Source organism: Lithobates pipiens, unplaced genomic scaffold (genome assembly GCF_037356315.1).
Source record: "Lithobates pipiens isolate NorthernLeopardFrog02 unplaced genomic scaffold, aLitPip1_a1.2 Scaffold_23, whole genome shotgun sequence".
NCBI lineage: Eukaryota > Metazoa > Chordata > Amphibia > Anura > Ranidae > Lithobates > Lithobates pipiens.
In genome coordinates, this window is record NW_027507785.1 from 303009330 (window position 1) to 303033247 (window position 23918).

At 44.6% G+C, this 23918-nt stretch overlaps 1 protein-coding gene across 1 annotated transcript in view; it reads right to left on the bottom strand.

Annotated features, from left to right (window-relative positions):
* The window catches only part of RABGGTB (Rab geranylgeranyltransferase subunit beta), a 44277-nt gene that overhangs the window by 9053 nt on the left and 11306 nt on the right, over window positions 1-23918 (bottom strand). The window contains exons 3-7 of the mRNA XM_077450429.1: window positions 21430-21627; window positions 19504-19609; window positions 15346-15398; window positions 5463-5573; window positions 1356-1481 (exon numbers count right to left, since the gene is read on the bottom strand). Coding sequence (XP_077306555.1) covers window positions 1356-1481; window positions 5463-5573; window positions 15346-15398; window positions 19504-19609; window positions 21430-21627 — 594 coding nt within the window. The remainder of the gene's footprint in view (window positions 1-1355; window positions 1482-5462; window positions 5574-15345; window positions 15399-19503; window positions 19610-21429; window positions 21628-23918) is intronic.

Consider the following 23918-nt stretch of genomic DNA (forward strand, 5'->3'; position numbering starts at 1 on the left):
CCTAAATTACAGCTGCGGGGGGGGGGGGGAGGGGGGTTGAAGCACCTGATTAGAGCCATTGGTTCTAATAGGCGTCAAAAAAGGTGACCTGCGAGCGCCATGCTGGGAACTCACAGGTCACTCAGCTGTGTTAGGAAAGCGAATATTTATTCGCTTTTCTAACACTAAACTGTCTCTCTGCCAATCAGTTGCCTGGATTTGTTACCTGTTACCCGATTGTCTGAAACGTCAGGTGCTGTGATTGGACACTTATCAGGCGTCCAATCATTGAGGATGGGAGAAGACATCAAGGAGCTGTCCCACCAAGACAAGGTAAGTACAGACAACAGGCGGGGTGGGGGCGTTGTTTAATGGCACAGTAGCTGCATTTGATTGGGCACAATGTCTGCGTTTGACTGGGCACAGTGACGGCAGTTGATGGCCCAATGGCTGTGATTGATGGTATAGTGAGGCTGCAATTGATGGGAGTTTTTTTCTGAATTTTTCAGTTTGTTTGCGCCCCAACAACATTTTTGAGCACCAGCCACCACTGATCTTATAACCAGCATCATTCAACCACTTCCTCTGACCCTAGGTTGTTCTGGACCCACCCTCAAATAAAATGCACTGTAATAATGACACTGGGTAGGAAGGGGTTAAGGGGTAGAATCATGGTTTAAATCTATGACTATGTGTAATGTGTTGCTGAGCAGGGAAAGAAAAAACAAGATCCCCCCCGTTTGTGAACACAGCTCTGTATTGTTTACAATGACAGAGCTGTAATCAGTGCTGATCAATCACGAGCCGGGATCCGGTGATCGGCATGTGCTGTAACAAATCACATCACAGTTGGGCGCACGTGGATCACATACTAGGTACTTGATCCAGCGCAGGAGAGCCGTTATATGGCACGCGGTTATTATACTTACTATACAGAATTTACAAATTTAAGGCAGACAGTACCGTTACTGTACAATTCAATACAGGAGGAATCAGAGGACCTGCTCATTAGAGCTAAAGGGAAAGATCAAGTGATACAAAAAAGGTAATAACTGTGGGGAATGAGCTAATGGAAAAACTAAAAGTACAATTGTTAGGTGGGAGCAGGATAGGCTTCTCTAAAGAGAAGGGTTTTCAGGGATCGCTTAAAAGTGGACTGAGTAGGTAGGTGGTAGTAGGACAGATTGGGGTAGAAAGTTCAATAGGATAGGAGAGGCTCAGGAGAAGTCCCAGAGTCATGCATGGGAGGAGTTGACAAGTAGGCTAGAGAGCAGGAGGTCCTATGAGAAAAGAGAACTGTAACGTTCTGTTTTAATCCAGAAAAATATTCATGCATGCACCCCCCGTTTGCAAAAAGTTATTTTGTTAATTTCCACCTTCTCTGGTCGGCCGTTGAGACCTCCTGATGGTAGCTGACGCTCACAGAGCCACCAGCCCAGTAAATCGGCATTCATCTGATGCAACTGGTTGGTGATGGCCAGGAATCCTGTGCAACAATAGATCTAAAATTACAAACAAACACAGTTTTAACATGGACTACAGGAATCTTACATATAAAAAAGGCAAAATAAAGTTAAATAACATAACAGTGCAATTTAATTCTGGGTTGTACAAAAGATGATCTTGTACTGCTAGTACCACGGCTTTAGTACCCCCCACCCCAAGAACACACAATATACAGTTTTAGATTTTTCCTCCAGGTGTCACATTCTTCTCATATTCCACAAAGTGCACTAGATAATGGTCTTCCACCCAAAATTAGCTATAGAGTATGTACAGTGAGGGAAGGTAGTATTTGATCCCCCTGCTGATTTTGTACGTTTGCCCACTGACAAAGAAATGATCAGTCTATAATTTTAATGGTAGGTTTATTTTAACAAGGAGAGACAGAACAAATATTTCCAGAAAAACGCATTTCAAAAAAGTTAAATAGATTTGCATTTTAATGAGTGAAATATGTATTTGAAACATGACTTATTACTTGGTGGCAAAACCCTTGTTGGCAATCACAGAGGTCAGACGTTTCTTGTAGTTGGCCGCCAGGTTTGCACGCATCTCAGGAGGGATTTTGTTCCCTAACTGGCTTACCACCGATGGATGTATCATCTGATCCCCCAGAAGGTGCTCCCCAGGGCAGACCTCAACGACCCTGCGACAATCACCGATCCCGAAGGAACAGACAGACAATGTACATCACGGAACGAGGAACGTCGCTGAATAACTCTCAGATGAACTGTGTGGTCTCCCTAGCTCCCTATTCTGGGGTCACTATACAATGGAAGAAAAGCGATGCTCCCTCTTACCTGGAACGCTCGCCATTCAAGTATCCACCGGAGTGTTTTTTTATTTATTTTTTTATATAGTCAGTGGTTCATATAGTGGACATACGTATTATAGAACTTATCACCACTGTTGATACCTCCCGGTACTAGCCCACATAATGACCGACTCCCCTAGATAGTATATAGAGCCACGTCCTAGTGTCGTCGCCCCCCCGGGACCATGACTAATTCCACTGGGAGGGAGTAGTCACGATTATTATTCTTAATGCCTCTGTGGGGGCCCCCGCAGTCTCCTCGGTGAAGGACAGCCGATATCATCAACCCTCTCAGAAAGTGGTCATCCCCCATTTTTCCTCGCCATTCACTCTGCATGGCCCATACTACAAAAGAGATTCAAATATTGGCTAATCTCCCTTCGGGGAGCCACAAATTGCCTCTTCCTTGGTCGACCATGGTAAGTAGTCCCGCTCCCTAGGTACACTGTTGGTTCAGACAGGGTGGCCTGCACACCTGAGCGGAATTGCTTCACCCGCTTACATGAGAACGCAGGGTGGCTACCCTGATGGGTTTAATAGGATGAAAGATATGTAAATGTATTACCCACCCAGCTTCCTTTGACTCGTTGGTACATATTATGCCCTCAGAGTGTTCTACTAATTTTCGTTTACTAGCAAACCCCCAAAAGGACTTTGCACTTGCAGGGTTCCCTTGACCTTCACTGCCTTTTGAACCGGAAGGGTCCTGCTATGGGCAACGCTTACTTTTCCTTAGTAGGGCATACCTAACAGAAAACATATGAAGTGTTTAGTCATTTACCTGTTCTTGTGTTGGAAGGACTGGTTTTTGTATGGGTTTTATAAAAGTTTAGTACAAGTTACCATGTTACGGTATTCTGTCTTTTTTATTTGTGATGGTGGGAGTCCCTTGGGTCGGGGCTCCTCATCCGAAAGTGCCTTACCACTACCCACTTTAGGCCTTCTCTGACCTGGTGGCAGTAGACCTGCTCTTGGAAACATTAGCTTTATTGCCCGCTTTCCTTCTTTCTGGTTCTTCACAATTCCCCCCATCCTTTTGCCACTTTCTCTAGGCTTAATTTAGCCGCTGTTAATTCTTCTCTTTTCTCTCCCAACACCCCCCCCCCTCCTTCTCTCCCAACACCCCAGCTGTTCCCTGACCTGGCTCTTTACTATACAGCGGTCCACACAAACAGAGTGGTTGACAGGTGTAGGCATAGCACCACTAAATTATGGGTATCCTTGGAGCAGGAACCTGCACAGGCACCCATCCCAGGCCTGCAATGGGCTGGAAATCTATATACTTCTCCCCTCTATCTTCACCCCTTAATTGGACCTACTTTGTTGGAATCTGAAATACTTTTTTAAAACATTCCACTCTCAATTTTCCTTCCCCTATGACACTGATAATAGGGCATACCACGTTCAGTCTCTACTAGATCTTCATGGGCAATCGGAAATCTCCCCCCCCTTTCTTACCAAATGGGAAAAAGACCTCCAGGTCACTTTTACAGAACAACAAAGAGATAAGATTCTCTTTTTTGCCCACAAATCATTATATAGTAAGTACCAAGTACAAAATCACGAGATCGTGGTATAAAATCCCAGCTGTACTGACCAAAATATTTCCACAAATGGACGACCATTGCTGGAAATGCGATTCCCATAAGGGCATACTTTAGCAAATTTTTTGGGAGTGTCCTGGCATCCGTCCATTCTGGCAGCAAGTCCTCCAACTTATCTTCAAGTTCACGGATATCTCATTGACCCCACACCAGTTCTTCTTAACCTGACCCCTCTTTCACCAAAAAAGGGCCATAAATCTTTGCTCAAACATTTACTTAACGCAGCTGGAGCATGTATCCCAGCCTCGTGGAAACAACAATCTCCCCCTTCCCTTGTCCACTGGTTCAACAGAGTGAATGATTTAGAAAGCATGGAGAATCTGCCCTCCAAGACAAAAATCGGACAAACATAAGACCAGATGGTTCTACTAGGATCAGTTTCATTTCTCTGACGAATACTGTCAATACTTATGAATCATCCTATGCCTCTCTTGGACCAAATGGACGTTTGGGCTCCACCCGCAACCCCCCCATTGCCACACTGATCATCCCTGACTGTCCAAGTATCGGATCAAGCATCGGGAGCATTTGCACGAGTACAAGTACTCACACCAATGCTCAGTATTGGGACAACCCTATTGATAAGGCTACACTCACAGTCTGCAGAACAGGAGCTGCTGATCTCTGGTGCAATGCTTTCCAGGTTTCTAGTGATAAAAAATAATTTGAATACGGTTCAGTACATACTGATGCGATGCGGGAAATGCACAGTTCATGAGATCTGCTGCGGGTGTTAATTAAGAGTTAACAACATCCCAAAATCAGGTCACAGAACGCAGTGCTTTTGCCAGAATCGGATCACATGGGTATGAATGCCCATGCAATCTGGTTCCAGTGTGGCAAGGAAAAAAAAAAAAAAAAAAAAAAGAGAGAAACCGCCACCTTTTTCCGTGTGGATGCAGTGCGATTTGAGCCAAAATCGAATGCGATTCGCACAGGAATTGCGCTGCCTTCCTTAGAAAAATCACACGTGATTGTGTACCCATCTCCCGGTACTGTCTTTTTTTAAAGAATACAGAACTAAGTATAATTTTGTAATTTGTATGGAATTTGGTAACAACAAGAAAAGCACTAAAATAGATCCCCTGCAGCCAGTCACAATAGAGCCCCCCCCCAGCAACAATAGATTCCCCCATCAACAATGGACCACCCGCAACAAAATTCCCCCCCAAGCAACAATAGATCTCTCACAGCCAGCATCAATAGACCCCTCCCAGCAACAACTGACTCCCACAAATACAAGACCTCCCCCCAAGCAACAATAGATCCCCCACTAGAAACAGTAGACCCCTAGTGCTCGAGGTTCCCCTGCTAAACAAAAAGCCCTGTCTATACACACACACACACACACATCTCTCTATCATAAATATATATATACACACACATATACATATACATAATATATACATATATATATATATATATATATATATATATATATATATATATATATATATATATATATATATATATATATATATATATATATATATATACACACACACACACACACACACACACACACACACACATCTATAAAAGAAGAATCCAAAGAATCTTACCTGTCCAGCATGGGACTCTGAACCGGGTCTGCAGCCAAAACCGCCATCAAAGTTCATACATGACAAAACAAAGTCGATCGCCTTTTCTATATTCACAGCATCCAGCTTCCCCTGCAGGAACACAAACAAGACTGACATTTACATGCTGAGCCGTCTATTGCTTTATGGAAGCTGACATTTTAGGAATAAACAGTAATCTTGTACAGAACTACAAGATAAACCTCAGCTATGTTACAAAATATCACAGCTCATGACACCTCCTTTACTTTAAATAACTCGGATGAAAGGTCTTATAAACATTACATACGGGTGTTCAACCATAAAGGTTACTAGAATGAAACTTGCCACAAAAAAAGTCGCTTTAAAGGCCAAGTTCATGTTTTAGAGCGGGGGTTTCCAAATGGGGTGCCGTGGCAAAATGACACCAAGCCCTGTCCGGTTTGACCAGTAAAGGGTTCAAGTGTTAAGTTCTGTGTACAGAGAGGGGGGAGGGCACCTCCAGTTCCTCCTCCGGGTCTCTCCTTTTCTTTGCTGTTATCTGTACTTTTGCTGGGAAAAGTGAGAGCCGTCTAAGCCGCCCTCCCACATCCTACCAACCGATGACGTCATCAGTTTCTAAGGGCGGGTCGGGAACAGCTTTCAATTTTGCTGGCAATTATTTCCGTGTAGTGGTTTTGCACAGAGCAGCCCCGTTCCTCCTCCTTGGATCCCCCGCCGGCGCTCTTAGCCCCTCCCTCCTGCCCCCAGAGCAAGCACTTTGCAATATGTATTACGGATTTCAAATCACAGAAGTTTTGGCTCACCGTCACCCACATTTGCACAGTTACCCCGGTGAATCTGCAGCGCTCCCTGCTTGTCCACATGTCTACGTCAGCTCCCATGCCAGACCTTTTTAACGGCTCTGATCCTCTGTTCACATCTATGCCGCTGATGTATTCATAGGGATGTCCATCCTGTCCTTTACACATTTATTCCTAATATTCAGTTACATTATTATACCATGTGGTTAGGTTTCTTTATAGATCACCATTGCATCTTCCCCTGAAGAGTTGGTATACCCCAACGAAACGCGTTGGGCTTACATAGATGCATGATGTCCATACAGATGATTTTATGTCTCTTATTTTGTTTTACTCTAAACTTTCCAAAAGCATTCAGCCCTTCCAGTGGCCCATGCTGTGCAGGACTTGTTTTTACTTTGATATGCCAAGTACCATGGCATTAATATTTATATGCGGTTTTCAGCATGCCCTGCGTGTATGCGATTCAGTGTATGCATTTTTGTGTTATTCAGTATGTTGTTATACACGATCTCACATGGTATAATAAAACGTCTTTGCCAAAGACTGTTTTTTGATATACATCTCTCATTCAAAAACTCCCCCTATTTGTTGGAACCCATAAAAGCAGCACTGTTTTATATCCCACATGCTTACTTTATATAGTGATTGGCCTCATTTAAAGTCCCGTTGACCACTTTCCCTTTTCTTTGTCTAAAATTTGGGATGGAGGCCAATTACTTTTGGTGCCTTGGACCACATCATTCTTTAAAAGCAGTTTGCAATGGGGGTACCCAAGCAGGCTGGCTCCCGAGCCACTGCTCTGCGTGTCCATTCACACATACAGTGGAACCTCGGTTTACGAGTAACGTGGTTAAAAAGCATTTTGAAAGACGAGCAGCTTTTTTATTTTTTAAATCCCGACTCGGGTTGAGAGTGTTGTCTCGCAAAATGAGCAGGATTCAAGCCAATAGGGTGTGCAGTACCACATTTGGCCAGAGGTGCGGGGACGCCGGTGACTCTAGGAACGGTTCAGAGCCATTTGGAAATACTCAGAATCACTCCATTTCCGAGCCTTTGCGAGTTCAGCTGAGCTGTCCCCGAGTATTTCCGAGGCTCTCAGGCACCCCCCCATCTGGCCACATGCGGTATTGCATGCAATAGAAGTCATTGCGGAACTAATTATCTTCGTTTCCATTGACTTCTATGGGGAAACTCGCTTTGATATACAAGTGCTTTGGATTACAATCATTCTCCTGGAATGGATTATGCTCGTAATCCAAGGTTCCACTGTAGAGATATGGCTATGCCCCGCCCCCTCTCTCTTTCTCAATGGCTCCCGCTGCCGTCTCAGCCAATGAGGAGGAGCCAAAGCTCTCGTGTACATTGTAGGATAGCGATGGGGCTCTGGTAAGTATTTGGGGGGGTTACAATCATGCATGAAGATAAAAAACCTTCAGCATTTAGAACCACAACCCTTTCCTTCATGCCCGAGACTACTTACACTGAACTTCTACAAGTCCTATCTGCCAGCACAGCAGAGCACAGAGGCGATTCCTCCACCATCTTCCTCCTGTAGCCCTACTACACTTCCTGCAGCCCCATAACAGCAGCTCTGTACCTCCATACAGACCCGAGACTGGAGGAAGACACTGCAAGAGCCTGTGCATTGCACCCGTGACATGCTGGCCACATGTACAATGCTCTGCAGACTTCACTGCAAAAATAGATCAATGCACTTTGATTATGAGATCAATGTTGCTGAATTTACTAGTTTTTTTGTAAATAGATTAAGTCTTTAATCACAGCACTAAGATAGGGGGGCGTCCAACAACAGAATCAGTTCTGCCACAAATATTTGAGAACATTTCGTACAAAGAATTCCTCAGCGCAGGTCGCTTTCACTGGCTTCCATCAGCCTCGTCCAATCTGTGCGCACTTTTTGTTAATCCGCGCAGCTCCTGGCAACACGTGTAAAATATGTGCCAATTTATTATCTACAAACAGGAACAGCTGCTGGGACTGAACAGATACAGCACAGGGGTTGTAGGTCACTTTCCTTTCACAGTGGGATGCGGCTTTTTTTTTTTATTTGCTGTTCATCAAATTCTCTTTTATTAGATGCCTCACAAAGTCCATTTATAGGCTTAATTCTGATAACTAACATCACAATCAGGATTCTTATGCTGCGTACACACGAGACGATTTTCCGTCGGAAAAAACTTGGATGGTTTTTCCGACAGAATTCCGCTCAAGCTTGGCTTGCATACACACGGTCACACAAAAGTTCTCTGAACCTTCGACCGTCAAGAACGCAGTGATGTACAACACTACGACGAGCCGAGAAATGAAGTTCGATGCTTCCGAGCATGCGTCGAATTGTTTCCGAGCATGCGGAAACAATTCAGAATTCAGAATTTCCGATCTGAACTTTTTCTGACCGAAAAATGGAGAACATGCTCTCAAATCGTTTGCTGGCTGTTATTCTGCCAGCAAAAGTCCCATGGAGCATACACACGGTCGGAATTTCTGACCAAAAGCTCACATCTGATTTTTACTGGCAGAATTTCTGATCGTGTGTACGGGGCTTAAGATTCAAAAAAAGTGAGCTATTTTCAGACAGACAATCAGGACCCGAAGCAGATCTAAAAGACACTAATTAATGCAGTAAAATGTGATCAGTAATACATCTTCAGATGTATCCGAGTACCTGACTCTGAACAGGTATCAGTCCCTGTACATCAGAGCTCAGACTGAGAGAAGGGGAAACAGCAGAAGCATCTACTGTGTGCCACAGTGCTCATGTCCTAGGAATGAGCATGGTGATGGGAGGGGAGAGCAAAGTGAGAGAGATATGAAAAGACGCAAAGAAAAAAAGAAAAGGCGCAGGAAAGATTACAGTGAGCACTGATAACGTAAATAAAACGTAAGGGTCCTATAAATGTATGTATTAATCTAAAAGTCCATGATTGGGCAAAAAAAAATAAACTAGTGGCAGCTCCCGATAGTAAAGCAATTCTCTACAGAAGACAAAAAGGAGAACAATAGGGGGCGCCAGACTAAGTGGAGCAGGTTTCCTACTGCACTTAGTCTGGTGCCCCCTGTTCCCCTGATAGATGAGCTCATGAGCCTGCTGCTTCTCCTTTTCACTGTCCAGTCACAGGGTGCTGGAGGTTATAAGACCTGTAAGTGTAAGGCTACTTTCACACTGAGGCGCTTTACAGGTGCTACAGCGCTAAAATAAAGTGCCTGCATAGTGCCTGTTAAGGGCCTCTCCTGTGTCTGCAGTGTGCCTGCAGGACGGTAAAAAAAAGTCCTGCAAGCCGCATCTTTGCAGCGCTGTAGGAGCGGTGCATACACCACTCCTAAAGCACCCCTGCCCATTGTAAACAATGGGACAGCGCTGCTGCAGCGGCTCTATGCGGGCATTTTTAACCCATTTTCGGAAGGTAACGGCGCTAGCTGAACAGCAGCGCTAAAAATAGTGCCGCTTTACGGCCGATGCCAGTCCATCCCAGTGTGAAAGTAGCCTTACTGAACTGCGGCAGAGAAAATTCAGGCTTCTTGTCCCACCAGACAGGGCTGTGAAAATCTCTGGACTGGATGAACCAAAACACAAATTCTCTAGCAGGTAAAATAGCTCCCATATAGGTTTTTATCTGTGTATTTGACAGTTTGTCTGTGGTTGAGTCACGGTTTTAACGCCCTCACACCTGTAGGTGCTGAGGCAGCAGCCAAAGGTGTACACATGCCACAGCAGGAATGAACTCCTGTTTCTTTTGTTGGGTGCTGCCGCCTACCAATCGCGCCACATTCAAATAGATGAGGCCACTGCGCAAGTGCCCAGCAACTGCATGCTTCTGCAGGGTCCAAGGGGTTAAAGTTTGCTGTACTGCACAAGATTGCAGGGCACTTGCAGAGTGGTCTCATTTACTTAAATGGGTCATGCTTGGCAGGTGCTACATCCACCAACCATGACGGAGTATAACTTCTGCTGCAGCAGAGACATGTGTACATCCCCGGGCACTGCAGCTAAAGGGGGTGAGGTTGAGGTGGGGGTGATAAAACACATCTTAACTATGGGGTTTTACCACCCCCCAAACTGCAAATGTAAATAAACCCTTACTGTTCTGAGCCCCCTCTAAGGCTGCTTTCACTGTACTGCGGGTGCAGGGCAGTGCATCTGCGATTTTCCTGGGTTAGCTGCGCTTTGCCATAGACTTCTATTATATCCGGCAGGTGTGGTGCACTTTCTGAAAGAGCAATAAAATGCCAAAACTCCTGCATTCAGAACTTGCACCACACCGGCAGGATATAATAGAAGTCTATGGAAAAGCGCAGGAAAGTTGCAGGTACAATGCACTGCACCCGTGGTGTAGGTAAACCGCAGCACATTGGTGTGAAAGCAGCCCGTTACTATTATGCCCAGTGTATTGCTTCATGCTGACCTGAAGATCTTTCCTGCTGCCGGCTCCTGTCTGGAGACCGCTAGCTGGGATAAGAGATGGAGCGCACTTGGTAGGACTCCGCATGGGACAGGAGACAGCGCTACAGAGGAGACATCGGCTTATACGACTCTTGCTCCCTACTACAGCAGCACACAACCAGGGAATGCTACATGGAGCACCCAGCTGAACATGGCCAGGCAAGATGCTAATACACGGCTACTGTTGTGTCATTCATTAAAAGTAAGCCTGAGAGAAACCTGGGTGATGTCCATGTACTAAATCCATAGGCAGAGGATACAGGCGTATTACATGATATGCAAATCTCAAACTTTCATCAAAAAACTTTTATTGCAAGACTACTTTCACATTGGTGGAGTCTGCCAGCGGATACTCCTGCTTAGCGGGGGAATCTCACCGCTGATCCCCACCGAGCAGGCTGATGACAGGTCCGTGTCCACTCCGCTATGCAGCCAGCTTTCTGCTATGGGGCTGTCAGATGGAAAAACTGACTACCTGTCCGTTGCCAGCCGATCCCAATCTGTCTGTTTTAGTGGACAAAGTCGGATCGGAAATCGCTGGGTGACAACGGACACGTGTCTGTTGATATCCGCCCTACACAGAGAAATGGATGGTCTGATTGGGTCCGCCTTAAAGACTGACAGGTGGACCCGATCAGCCCGTCTGTGTGAAAGGAGCCCAATATATTCAAGCTTGATGCCATGCCTTTCAGGATCTCCAGATTAGTCCATCGGTGTATGTTTAAATGAGCATTGAAAATTCTCAGATTTCAAATGCATTGTGTTCACATTTGGTTTAAGGAGTTATTTTGCACTTGTTTTCATGGCAAGATGTTTTTGTCTTTTTGAGACCTGACCCAGGAAACGCATCATGCAAAAAAAAGCTTAATTTTTTGTACACCAAAGTGGTTCAGAGGACACTTCTCAGTGGAAGCTACATCGTTATATAGTCAGATTAAAGCGGAGGTTCACACAAAAGTGGAACTTCCGCTTTTCAGAACCCCCCCCCCCCCCCCCCTCCGGTGTCACATTTGGCACCTTTCAGGGGGGGTGCAGATAATACAGGTATTTGCATCCACAGCTGGGCATAAACCCCCAAGGGGGTCTACATCACAACCGCCCCCCCCCCCCCCCCGCTGTCTGCTGGGAGACACACAGGCCCCAGAGACAGCAGGGACCATTCAGATTGCTCAGTGCGACTCGTGCATGCGCAGGTAGGGAACCAGGAAGTGAAGCCACAATGCTTCACTTCCTGATTCCCTTACTGAAGATGGCGGCAGCAGCATCCGAGGGATGAGTCGACCTCGAGTGCCGACATCGAGGGTGCCTGGACAGGTAAGTGTCCTTATTTTAAAAGTCAGCAGCTGCAGTATTTGGCGCTGCCGATTTTAAAAAAATAAATAAATACATTTTGGCGGACCACCGCTTTATAAGAAAAAATAAAAAAAAATAAAAGTCCATCCCAGTCAAACCAAAAAAGAATCAATTTAATATGCAGTTTTCATGAAGGCTACATGCACATGGACTTTTCACAGGGATAAAATAATGGCTAGTGTTAAACAAAAAAACAAAAACAAAAAAAAAGGGAAAAAACAACAACACACACACGGTGTGGTCCAAGGCCCATGGAGTCAGAAGTGGGGTGTAGATCTGCCCATGGAAGTTGATAGCTGTAAGCTCTTATACACATGTAAACACGGATGCACAGAACTACACACAGGTACCAGGTTTGTGAAAATACATCCTGTGCGCATGCGCAGGGAAATGTAGTAATTAATTAGAGAAGTATAAGGGCATAGCGTCATTTACTTCTATGGCCAGCTGTGCACCCTACCTGCGGCTCCCCGGGCTCAGGAAAAGCCCATGTTTAAACTCGGAATTTTTCATCCCTGTGTATGAGGCCTAAAGACTACTCCTACTTATTCATTATATGCAGAGTTTTACTGCCCAGTGTTTGTGACAAGTTGAGTTTAATATTAGGAATGTGCGATGTCAGCGATTGGTGGGCTGAATACGGAGTATCTGGCTTGAACATCTCTGAGTACCCACAAAAATGGACAGAATATTAAATAAAATGTCACCAACCATTATTGGTGGAACATTTGTCTTCAATATTAAAGTTTACAGAAAGTAATTTCATCATCAGAAAATAGTGACCTCTAGTGGCTGCCAAGTATTTTTAGATACAGTACTAACATAGTATAGTCCAGGGACATGCAATTAGCGGACCTCCAGCTGTTGCAGAACTACAATTCCCACAAGGCATAGCAAGACTGACAGCCACAAGCATGACACCCAGAGGCATGATGGGACTTGTAGTTTTGCAACAGCTGGAGGTCCACTAATTGCATATCCCTGGTATAGGAAATTAAAAGGGAGTTCCACCCCTCCCACGAGAAAATTAAAAGTTGGCAGCTACAACTACTGCAGCTGCTGACGTTTAATATATGGACACTTACCTGTCCAGGGAGCCCGCAATGTCTTTGGGTCGGCTGTCGGGTGCAGCTGCCTCCATTCCTGGTAAGGGAACACGGTAGTGTAGCCTTTCGGCTTCACAGCCGGTTCCCTACTGCGCATGCACGGAGCGAGCTGCGCCTTCTAATTTATAGGAGGAGGGGGCTGAACTTTCGGGAGACTGGGCCGTGGCCCCATTTCCGGAACTGGGAAACAGCACCTATCAAAAACAGGTACCTGCCCAATAAGCATATATTGATTGGTTTGCTCAAAAGTTATAGCGTTTACAAACTATGGGATAGCTTTATGGAATTAAATTTTTTTTTTTTTTTTTTATGGATCTTACTGGTAATGGCGCCGATCAGCAATTTTTTCCGGGACTACGACATTGCAGCAGACAAATCTGAAGGGGTTAACATCAGGGGTGATCAAAGGATTAAATGTAGTCATAGGGAGTTTTATAACTGTGTGGGGGATGGACTGCCAGGAAGAACATGGAGATCCCTGTTCCTGCTTAAAAGGAACAGAAGATCTCTGTGTACTTCCTTGTCTGAATGGGGGAACCGGCCTTGTTTACATAGGCAGATCCCCATTCTGCCTCTTTGTGGAGTGATCACAGGTTGCCGGCGAACACATCGATTGGCTCACCCTCCTTGTAGCAGGTGCATGCCCACAGTATCTATTGCACAAAATGACGTACAGGTATGTAGTTTCTTGCAATAGAGCCGCCCTGCAGTATTTATGCAGTGGGCAGTCTAAGTGGTTAAATGTGACATAAATCCCATGTTTCAGGATAAATCATGAGAATTACAACAATCCGGTCTTAAGAAGGTAGTTCCACAAGCAAGGCCCTCCTGTCCCTTCTGTATTGTGTTGTATTATAATTGTACTATGCCGCGCTACATTGTGAAGTGCTGCACAAACTGTTGGCGCTATATAAGGCAGCACAGTAGTGTAGTGGGTAGTGCTTTCACCTAGCAGTAAGGTTGCTGGTTCGAATCCCAACCCGGACACTACCTGCCTGGAATTTGCATGTTGTCCCTGTGTGGGTTTCCTCCGGGTACACCAGTTTCCTCCTACACTCCAAAGACATGCAGGTACGTTAATTGGATCCTGTCTAAATTGTCCCAAGTATATGTATGAACGTGAGTTAGGGACCTTAGATTGTAAGCTCCTTGAGGGTAGGGACTGATGCGAATGTACAATGTATATGTAAAGTGCTGCGTAAATTGACGGCACTATAGAAGTACCTGAAATAAATAAATCCTGAATAATAATAATAATAATAATAATAATAATAATAATAATACAGCCCTAGCAAATTTACTTCTATTTGTAGAGGTCAATATGATAAGCACCATACGCCACCTGCTGGAAAAAGCAGGTACTTTATCTGAGCAATGTACTGCAGTCAGCTTGTCCTTTTATCACAATTTATCCGAGAATCAAACTACAGTGTATTTTTATTTTCCAGACAATGTACTTGTGTAATATACTACAGTCTGCCTGTCCTTTACAGACACTGAATCTGTTCAATATACCATAGTCCGCTTGTTCTCTTCCAACATAATACCCGTGCTATATACAGGATTCAGCTTGCTTTCCAGACACTGTACCCGTGTGATATATTCAATCAGCTGTGACCCAGTTAAACAAAAACAGTGCTGCTACAAGCCTCCGAATATTAAACCCGGTGGTCCCAACACTGCCAGTCGCTAGCTTTAGAGGGGCCTGCCTCATCTGATAGACAATCTGCAAATTAAAGAGTGTAGGGCACGCCCCATACTATCTATCCCAAGCCACCCCCCTCCCAACACACTTCGCCCACTCATGGGCTTAGTACTTCTATGACCAAGCCCATAAATGACCAAGCCCATAAATGGGTGAAACACGTTAGTGGGGCTTGGCCTAGGAGGAGACAGAGCTGAAGCCTTCTAGACTAATATAGGCTCAGGGGTCTCCTCACGGTGTCCGCTCCCACTCTTTCATTTACATATTGAGTTAGTTGTCCTTTCCAGGCCCTGTACTACAGCAATATATTAGACTTAGCTTTGTCCATTACAGACATTCTGGCTTTGCTGGGACTTTTAGTTCCATAGCAACCTGAGAGCCACAGAAGAATTACCTTTATATTACAACATGATAATAAAATAGAATCGTTATTCAGCACACAGTTTAAACCTACCAGCAGTGCAAGTGTTGCTACAGCACAGAAAGAGAAGCGAGTGTCTATTTCCCCTGGAAAAAAAAAAGAAAATTGTAGTTAGGAGGTATTTCCTACTATGGATCAAATCAGTCCTCGGAAGTCAGAGAGGGGGGAATGGAAAGAACACAGTAAAAGGTATCATTCCTAATAACTGTTAAGCCGCGTACACACGGGCGGACTGTATGGTCAACTAAGTCCGTCAGACAATCCGACGGACAGTCCGTCCTACTTTCGAATGAACGGACTTGACCACACACGGATGCAAAACAGTCCGTCGAAAGCTTGCGCGATGACGTGTACAGCACGTACGGCGGGACTAGAAATAGGAAGTCCAATACACAGCAATGCAACCTTCCGCCGTGTAAATCCTTTCTGAGCATGCGCCATACTTAGTCCGTCGAACTAGCCTACTCACGAGCGGACTGTCCGCGGAAATTCCGAAATACGCCAGACTGCACGCTGAAAAAGTCCGCTGAAGCCCACACACGAGCGGACTGTCCGCTGAAATGTGTTTCGACGGACTAAGTTGGCCAGACAGTCCGCCCGTGTGTACGCGGCTTTAGGGATCTTTCACACATGCGAACCGTTCAGATGCTGACGCTCCATACATCTCTATGGAGCGACGGATGTCAGCGGTGACATGTCCGCTGACATCCGATCAGCCCCGATCCTCTCCGCAAAAACCAGACGGACGGAAACCCTCTTTTGGTGGTGGTCCGTAATCATCCGATTCCCCCCATAGAGGAGAGCAGAGATCTGTCAGGTGTCAGTGTGCAGAGACGGGCTTGTCATTGGCCGTCTCAGCGGGGATCAACTGAGCAATCCCTGCTGAGGAAAGCGGATGGCTGAATACGGATCCACAAGTGTGAAAGAGCCCTAAGAGGTTCAGTTCCTGAGCTGTATTTAAAAATTGCAACCAAGACTAAAACAATTGGCCTAGGATACCACCAGAGCCTGCGGACAAATATTTGCTACTTTAACCACTTAAACTCTGGAAGATATTACCCCGTTCATGACCAGGCCATTTTTTGTTATTCGGCGCTGCGCTATTTTAGCAGGTAAATTTGCGGTCATGCCAAATGATATATCACTTTTTCACACAAATAGAGCTTTCTTTTTGTGGCATTTGATCACCTGGGATTTTTTTTTGCGATATAACGTAAAAGACAGAAAAAAATAAAAAATAAAATAAAAATCGAATTTCTTCATTAATTCAGGCCAAATGACACTAGCTGGGAAGAGATTAACATCTAGGGCAATCAAAGGGTTAAATACATGCCCAACTATGTAATATGTGTACAGTGTGCTGCTTTTTACTAAAAATCTCTCAGTTTCTAATCCCTGGCCCCCTCTATACAAAGCTCTGTATTGGATGTCAACACAGAGCTCTGGGCTATGGATTGGACACAGTTGATTAGCAGGTCCTGCCCATGAATTAATGGCTGGGACTTGCTGACAGACTCCCGCTGTGTACAATCACAGCGGGAGCCTGCCAGGGGGTGTGCGTCCTACACCCAGAAGTAGGAAGTGACATACCAGTACGTAGCTTTGCCTACAGCGGCCTTCTGTCCATACTACATTGCAGACAGGGGGTCATTAAGTGGTTAAAATAAGTAGATCCGAACAATAAACTTCTCTTACTTGCTCTCGTTTAGTCTTCTAAAGTCAATCAAAATCGAAAAGTTTTTATTCTGTTTGATATATGCAAAAATAATATGTTGCGTTTTTTGCCTGAGCTGCACTCTATCAGTTACATTGTGCACACCTATCTGAGAGCTACAGAACCGCTTCTCTATTTGTTATGAGGATACAACGAAAAGGAGTTCTGTATCCCTAACATACCATGTTTCCCCAAAATAGGACTGGGTCTTATATTAATTTTGGCTACAAAAACTGCATTAGGGCTTATTTTTAGGGAATGTCTTATTTGTCCCCTGCCTTTTCTCCTCCTCTCAGCTCAGGAGTCAGCATCTCTGTAATCCCCAAAATAAACCCTAGTTAAAGTCTCTGTGAAATCATTTAATCTGCTCTGCAAATGGATTATATAATGTCCGGTGTGTGTCTTTATCTAACATTATTGTAGAAAATGCCTTATTTACAGAGTGAGTTATTGGTTGCACACACGACCCGCCAAAGCTCTTCTTCCACGCTCCAAGCACTGCAGAGGGAGGGGCCGCTGACGTCAGCCGGGAGGAGAGAAGAGCTCCAGTGGGTCACATGGGCGACCTTCGATGCTGAAAAGGTATTTTCTACAATAATGTTACATAAAGAGACACACTGGACATCATATAATCCTTTTACAGTGTGGAATACATGATTTTACAAGGAATTTAGGGCTTATTTTCGAGATAGGGCTTATATTGCAGCCATCCTAGAAAATCAAGATGGGTCTTAGAGTGGCAATGCTGCTGCTCCAAAGATACATTACTGCAAGGAGTTGTCACCCAAGGACAAGTATGTTAGGGGCAAGAAAAAAAGCATTAAAAAAAAAAATAATAATAATGCAGCCACCACAAGGACTGTAGAATGTACAATGTTGTGCTTGGGTTTAGATACACTTTAAAGAGGAAGTAAACCCTGATGAGTTTACTTCATCTTTCATTCCCTGCAAAGGCAAAGCATAATGGATTACTATGCATCGCATAGTAGCCCATTATGTGTCACTTACCTGACACAGGAGCCAGCGATGTCACCGCTGTCCCCTGTAGTCCGCCGCATCCATCTTCTCGGTGGGGTCCCACAGCTCCACCGCTGTCATTCGGCGAAGCCGCGATGACGTCACTCCCGCACATGCGCATGGGGGCTGAGACGCGCGGCATTGACGATGCCACGCTCAGTGCGCATGCGCCGTAGACAGCGGTGCCCATCTTCGGGCAAATATCTCCTAAACCGTATAGGTTTGGGAGATATTTCTTGGACCTACTAGGCTTACCTGTAGGTCAAAGTGGTTTGTAAGGGTTTACAACCACTTTAACAGTATGCAGGAACTGTACTCGATATATACAATCAGTAGTAAGCAATGTCTAACTCACCAGTGCTTGTTCACACTAGCAGTGCTCTCTACACCGCGATATGCATTCTGATCATTCTTCAGACAGCATTTGACAGGTAGCGAGTAGCCATTGTATTGCCTCCTCACCGCCTGCTTAAACCTGGATTAGCACTGCATTAAAAGCAGTAGAGGAAACAATTCCTACCATGGCTGAAAAGCATCGCAGCACGTGTGCAACCCTCTGCTGCTGCCTCTGCAGCTAAAGGGGGTGGCAGTTGAGCACGGCTCAACCACAGTTTTAGGGACCACATAGCGCCATTATACGGCAGTGAAATGGCTCTCCTGTGCAGGATCATGTACATAGTATGTGATCCGGCACTTTCGGGTAGGGGGTGCACACCGCTGGCTGTGCCGCGACTAGTCACAGCAGAAGCCAGGCAATGGACGTCCGCCGGCACCCACTGATCGGCGAGGAGGAAGACAGGACAGAGCTCTGCATATGAAAACAATACAGAGCTCTATCCTTTTAGCGGGGATATGGCAGTTTTTGTTTCCCTGCAAAACACTTTACAGTAAACACAAACACTGGTTAGGCCGACATTTAAACCTTTGATTTCCCCTAGATGTTTAACCCCTTCCCAGCCAGTGTCATTAATATAGTCACAGTGTATATTTTATCACTGTATTAGTGTCACTGGTTCCCACAAAGTGTCAGATTGCCCGCCATGCTATCGCACTATAAGTCGCTGATCACCGCCATTACTAGTATAAAATAAATACATACATACATACACACACAATAATTTGTAGATGCTATAACGTTGCCGTAAAATCAATATATGATTATTGGGATTCTTTTTTTTTTTTTTTACCAAAGACATTTAGCAGAATACATATTGGTCTAAATGTAAAAATTATATGTTTTATAGCAGAAAGTAAAAAATATTGTTTGTTTTTTCAAAATGTTTGGTCTTTTTCTGTTTATAGCACTAAAATATATATAATCTAGATGTGATTAAATACCACCAAAAGAAAGCTCTATTTGTGGGAAACTCTCCCATCCATCACTACAGTCATCTGATGAAATGGGTTTAATAAAGCCGTATTTCAGTACATGACAACAACAAATGGAAGCGCCTGTCTACCCCATTTGTCTCCAGAAAAAGAGCCGTCTTCCTTCTGTAGGCTTTGGACGTATTCAACTATCTTCTCTGTGTTCACCTCAGAAAGACTGTCAAAAAGAGTGAGGATCTGCAGGAAAGAGGAAACACATAATGAGGTGTATGACCTTACATATTAAGCTCTAGAATTTTCTAATACACAGGAGACAGGAGTATTGGATCATTAGAGTTGATGTAAACCCTAATTGGATAAGTTTTCTAAAGTGCTGTGCATCATACAACTGCCACATTTATATTAATTTTTAAAATGCTTTTATTCAGTGTTACACCTCACTACTCCCGATCTTCAGCAGCTTCTTTGCAGCCGCTTCCTGTCTTTACGCATCACAGAAATTACCATATAGCATTTAGGAGAGCTGACGCCTGTGGGTGATCAAACTCAAATAAGGTTCCTCTAGAGGTTGCTAGGGATTCCTTGAGCATTTTACAGATTCAGTGGCTTGCCGCCAATGTTATGTTTAGCCCTCTGTAGGGGTGGCCTTTTAATTGACCACCGATGGAAGAGGGCACACCAGCCGGCAAACCCCCCCCCCCCCCCCTTGATGCAAGAGGCACGCCAGTCGGAAACCCCCCACCCCCCGATGCAAGAGGCACGCCAGCCGGAAACCCCCCCACCCCCCGATGCAAGAGAGCACGCCATCCGGCAACCCCCCCCCCCCCCCCCGATGCAAGAGGGCATGCCAGCCAGCAACCCCCCCCCCCCCCCCCCCCGATTCAAAAGGGCACGCCAGCTGGCGAGACCCCAATGTGAAAGTGTCTGTCTTTTTCATTTCTGGCCATTATCACTTAATAAATTTGTTTTTTGATTACACCTAAATTTAGAGCATTTTAGCAATAGAGAATTTTTAGTGTCAAATACTGTATGTAGGTATCTTAGCAGGGGTTCCCTAGAACCTAAACATAATTTCAAGTTTCTTTGGTGTAAAATGGTTGTGGAAGACTAATTTAGCACCTCTGAGGTTTTATTGCCATCTAAACTGCAACTGGATAGATTCAACCTCTCCTTCTGTCCTGATGTTCCCTATATAAAGGTTAAACATTTGTTTTTATAGTAGTTTCATGATATCAATGGTGTTGCCTCTTTAAAAAATAAATAAAAAAGGAGGATATAAAAATAAAAAGTGGCTTTATATACACTTAAATTACTTTTCCTCAGATAAATATAGAGCCTGCCGTTGCTGATATCTCATTCTGCAATACTATTTGCCTCCGTCTTCTGTACTTCTGTAAGTATCTGACATAGTAGAAATAGGCAAGGGCTTCTGAAGCCATGGGGTCACTATTAACAGCCAAAAGGTAGAACTTGCATTTCCCCCACAAATGGTTTACTTTACAGAGATTCTAAAGTCAGAAGTTTTTTTAATATCTTAATGCATTCTATACATTAAAAAAAAAAAAAAAAAAAAAAAAAAAAAAAACACACATCACCTTCTGTGTGCCTCAGCCCCCCTAATACTTACCTGAGCCCCATCTTGATCCAGCGATGTTGCACAGGAGTCTTGGCTGTTCAGGATTCTCCCTCCTCATTGGCCGAGACAGCAGCATGGCGCCGTTGGCTGCCGAGAGGTGAGAGAGAGGTGAGAGAGAGGTGAGAGAGAGGTCCGTGTCTGAATGGACACACACAGCAGGGTCTCGGGTGTCCCCATAGGAAGTTTCAGGAGTGACAGGAGCCAGGAGTCCCGGGAAGGGACACGAGAAGAGGAGGATCTGGGGTTTTCTGTGCAAAACCAACTGCACAGAAGAGGCAAGTATAAAAAAAAAAATAATAATTGTTGTTTGAAAATAACAAAACGACAAGACTTTAATATCACTTTAACCTTTGCTTTGATATAAGCATACACGACCAGATGATACATCTAGATATACAGTATATAGATCATCACACATTACCTGCACAGCACTAAGTGTATACAGTAGATGTGGGTCGTGTCCAATGCTGGCACTGAACCCACCGCAGTCATGCTGGCAGGACTTGATAAACGCCAGGATCTCTTCTTTGTTCATACGATGAAGCTCGCTCATCAGATCCATAACAGTTAGGCCCCAGTAGACACCACTCATCCGTAGGTACTCTGACATACAGTACTCCTGTCATGGCAAGAAAATGATTGAAGATGACAAAAGTGAAAGATGCTTCAACATGATTAATGAATCAGAAAAACTAAAAAAAAAAAAAATTATATATATATAATTTTCTGTATATTCCCAAGTAAATCTTTCATCCACGAAATGAGCTATGACAGCGGTGTGCCGCTGGACAATTGGGCTTCACACCCGGGTTTGATTCACAAGTCTTTAGTGTCCAGACTTCACTCTTATGCCCCGTACACACGGGCAGATTTTCCGACAGAAAATGGGAGCCTTTTGTCAGAAATTCTGACCGTGTGTAGTCTCCATCGGACATTTTCCATTGGAATTTCTGTTGCACAAAATTTGAGATCTGGTTCTCAAACTTTCCGTCAACAAAATCCATTTGCGTAAATTCCGATTGAGTGTACATAATTCCGACTCACAAAGTTTCACGCATGCTCAGAATCAAGCAGAAGAGCCGCACTGGCTATTGAACTTCTTTTTCTCGGCTTGTCGTACGTGTTGTAAATCACCGCGTTCTTGACGTGTGGGATTTCCGACTAACTTTGTGTATGCAGGACAAGTTTGAGCCAACATCCGTCGGAAAAAAAAAAAACATGGATTTTGTTGTCGGAATGACCGATCGTGTGTACGAGGCATTAGAGTTAAAGGGCAACTTCACCATAGCAAAGTCTTCTATTAATACTTCCAATCCCGAGTGGAGCCCAATAGGGACTTCTCTTTCCTCCAACCTGGTTCTGGCTTATTTTCTTATATCAGACATGCGTACCACAAACCTCTTCATTCCTATGGACAAGCCTTAAAGTGGAAGGAAAGGCTTGCTGCTTTCAGATAACGCCATGCAATAGGTTACACCATATAAGTACATTGATGTGTTTAAAATGTGCAAAAAAAGTACCAGTTACTTACCGGTAACTGTCTTTCTGGGAAATCTTCCAGGACGGCACACCTGAGAGATGAGAGGCTCCTCCCCACAGGAAACACAATCAATCGACAGCTGTTTTAAGTCCCCACCCTTCCCCTTGATCCTCAGTTTGTAGAGAAGTAACTCCTGAACCAGGTTCACAAGGGAAATCATTCCTCATAGGTACTCACCTTCTAGTGTTCTAGAATTTTCCCTCCTCCAACGGGCGGGAAGTAGGCCTGCCGTCCTGGAAGATTTCCCAGAAAGACAGTTACCGGTAAGTAACTGGTACTTTTCTCAAGTCATCTTCCAGGACGGCACACCTGAGAGGATAAACAAGTACCTCAGGCCTACCTTAGGGTGGGGCCACTGCAAAACCCTCTTGGCGAACCTTGGCTCTGCAGTGAGCTTTACCTCCACTCCATACGCTCATATGCTTGAAGAAGGCATGTTAGCTGGATCATGCGGCTGATCTGCAGGTCTGCTCCACAGATGTTCCTGCCTTTTCCGCTTCAGATGCAGTATCTAGGTGAAATGGGCTCTTAAAAATGGAATCAGAAAACATGTTAAACTTGTAGGTTAGCAATGTTGCCTATCTCACACATCTAACAACCATGGCCTATTATGCCTGTAGGTGCTACTTAGAACCACTAAAAAGATAAAATAAGAGACCTGTGTAAGACAAGGACACTACATTAATCAATAAGAGGGCCTGTCTTAACACTATCCTGTTGAGGGAAATAAAACTGCTTCCCTTTTATCTTTATGTCAGCAAAAGACCAAAGGGAAGCCTACTTAAGGGAAATAGATTAACAGAAGCTTGAACCCTGGGTTTAAGGCATGCCCAATCTATGTCCTTACTTACGCCTGAGAGCCTTCTTCAGGAGATTAAAGTCCCTAGCAGGAGTAGACTACCCATATTGCTATGTCTAGTTTTGCTAAAAGGGCAAAATGAAGGCCATGCACCGAGCCGAAACCTATTCGATCGGGTATACATCTTTATACTTCATCCTCAGGCCCTAATACTCCTCTGAACAGAACTCTCCAAGTTCTTACTAAACAGGGCGATTCATTATCCCCTTCCTCCAGTGTCCCATAACCCTACAGGGCTTCAACCCTAGGAAATGGTTCTGGCATCCCTGAATGCAAGTGGTCAAGGTTTTCTGACATGTGGCAGCTGCAGCCCGAACTCCTGGCCCCTCCATGGAAAAGAAGGCTGAAATACAAAAGGTGATACATGCATTATTAATATCACAAATAAAATGATCATAGATTGTGGGCACGGCACAATAGATTTAGACAGAAAGGACACAAGCATAGACAACAATGTTGTGTGCCTGAGTGTGACTAGCTAAACCAATATATCAAATATGGGAAGAGACCC